The 2,273-nt window shown below is 37.4% G+C and overlaps 1 protein-coding gene across 1 annotated transcript; it reads left to right on the top strand.

Annotated features, from left to right (window-relative positions):
• Positions 1-732: 732 nt before the first annotated feature.
• Positions 733-1,680, top strand: LOC101119825 (olfactory receptor 4F3/4F16/4F29). Its single transcript, XM_027972192.2, has one exon. It carries the CDS (start codon positions 742-744, stop codon positions 1,678-1,680), a length of 939 nt encoding a protein of 312 aa, XP_027827993.1. The 5' UTR covers positions 733-741.
• The last annotated feature ends 593 nt before the right edge of the window (positions 1,681-2,273 follow it).

Here is a 2,273-nt window from a genome sequence, read left to right as displayed (position 1 = left end):
GCCTTTCACACTTAGCTACTGTAGGTTCCATTATGAAAGCCTTACTGAGTATTGAGTGCAGTTTAGATATTTGTAGCCATGAAAAATTATGTGGAAACTAGAGGCACCCAGAATAGCCATGAATATGATAAAATGTGATGGAAAGCTGTGTTTGTTTTATTTACTAGAATCTGCATACTTCTCCTGTCCTGTTGTACTTGCAGGGCCTCCAATTTTACATACCCTAGTATTTTCTTAATCTACAGTCTATTCTAATCTACAGTCTATCCTAATTCAGTATCTATTCATGTCTCATGTCCCGTTCACTCCAGGTGACAACTGACCAGTCAATGTTTTCCTCTCATCACTACTTTTTGTAAATTGTGAGAAAAGTGGATTATGAGATATACATAAAAGCATAATGGGATATTTTGGAAATGTGGAATAATCAGTATCAGAAGAGATTTAAACAGCTGATGAAGTCATGGACACTTTTGTTCTTGTTTAATGTGTTAATTTGAGAGCAGAGTATTGAAGTGTGAGTATTGATGATATTTGAAGTATGTTGCAGCCCACACTTTGTGATGATATAATGTTAATTATTATTATTATTTTTTGTATATTTGATGAACTGGATAATTACATACTTTTCATTCAATATGAGGACATTGAAAAATCATAAATTATCATCTCCATAATCAGACTTTCCTCTTCATTTTCATATTTATCAATATTTCAGCGGCAGCCTTGTTGGCTGGATCGATGGATGGAGGGAATCACTCGATGGTGTCTGAGTTTGTGTTTCTGGGACTCACTCATTCATGGGAGTTCCAGCTGCTCCTCCTGGTGTTCTCCTCTGTGCTCTATGTGGCAAGCATGACTGGAAACATCCTCATTGTGTTTTCTGTGACCACTGATCCTCACTTGCATTCCCCCATGTACTTCCTACTGGCCAGCCTCTCCTTCATTGACTTGGGAGCCTGCTCTGTCACTTCTCCCAAGATGATCCATGACCTTTTCAGAAAGCGTAAAGTCATTTCCTTTGGAGGCTGCATTGCTCAGATCTTTTTCATCCATGTCATCGGTGGGGTGGAGATGGTGCTGCTCATAGCCATGGCCTTTGACAGATATGTTGCCATATGTAAGCCTCTCCACTATCTGAGCATCATGAGCCCAAGGATGTGCATTTTGTTTCTGGCTGCTGCCTGGGCCCTTGGTGTCAGCCACTCCCTGTTCCAGCTAGCATTTATTGTGAATTTGCCCTTCTGCGGTCCTAATGTACTGGACAGCTTTTACTGTGATCTTCCTCGGCTCCTCAGACTGGCCTGTACAGATACTTACAGACTTCAGTTCATGGTCACTGTGAATAGTGGGTTTATCTGTGTTAGTTCCTTCTTTATACTCCTCATCTCCTATATCTTCATCCTGTTAACTGTTTGGAAACGCTCCTCGGGCAGTTCATCCAAGGCCCTCTCCACTTTGTCAGCCCACATCACTGTGGTTATTTTGTTCTTTGGTCCAACCATGTTTGTCTATACATGGCCGCACCCCAATTCCCAAATGGACAAGTTTCTTGCTATTTTTGACGCGGTTGTCACTCCTTTCTTGAATCCAGTTATTTATACATTCAGGAATAAAGAGATGAAAGCAGCAATGAAGAGAGTATGCAAACAGCTAGTGATTTATAGGACAATTTCATAAATGATGTGATAGTCTTCTCACTAACCATAAAGTAGCTTTATGCTTCTGTCTTTGGTATTTTAGGTCAGGAAATTGCAGCATCAAATTTTGCTTTGAGTGTTGTCAGATCTGTAAATAAATAAATAAATGTATTTATTCCTGGTAGCCATTAAATACTATACCTCTGTATCTATGTAAGTCCCATTTAATTACTTTCAGCAGTGTTTTCAGATTTTGGTGAGTAAAACTTGCATATCTTATTTTGAGAATCATCCTAAAATTTCCATATTTTTGATATGGTTATAAATTGTACTTTTGGGGTTTAATGTAGAATTATTTGTGGTTAATATATATAAATACAACAGCCTTTTGTTTATTAACATTATGTCTTGCACATTTGCAGAACATTACTTCTATTAGTTTTTTACAGATTAAGCAGGATTTTCTTCATAGATGATCATTTTGTTAGCAAATAAAGACATTTTTCATCTTTTATTCTGGTGTGGATTTAATTTATTCATTTTTGTTGTCTTATTACACTTAGAAAAGTCAAATGGGACAGTGTTAAATAAAAGTGATTGCATTGGACATCATTGACTTCTTCTTACTCTTTT

Source organism: Ovis aries, chromosome 7 (assembly GCF_016772045.2).
Source record: "Ovis aries strain OAR_USU_Benz2616 breed Rambouillet chromosome 7, ARS-UI_Ramb_v3.0, whole genome shotgun sequence".
Classification (NCBI taxonomy): domain Eukaryota; kingdom Metazoa; phylum Chordata; class Mammalia; order Artiodactyla; family Bovidae; genus Ovis; species Ovis aries.
This window is presented reverse-complemented; position numbering and strand designations above follow the sequence as displayed.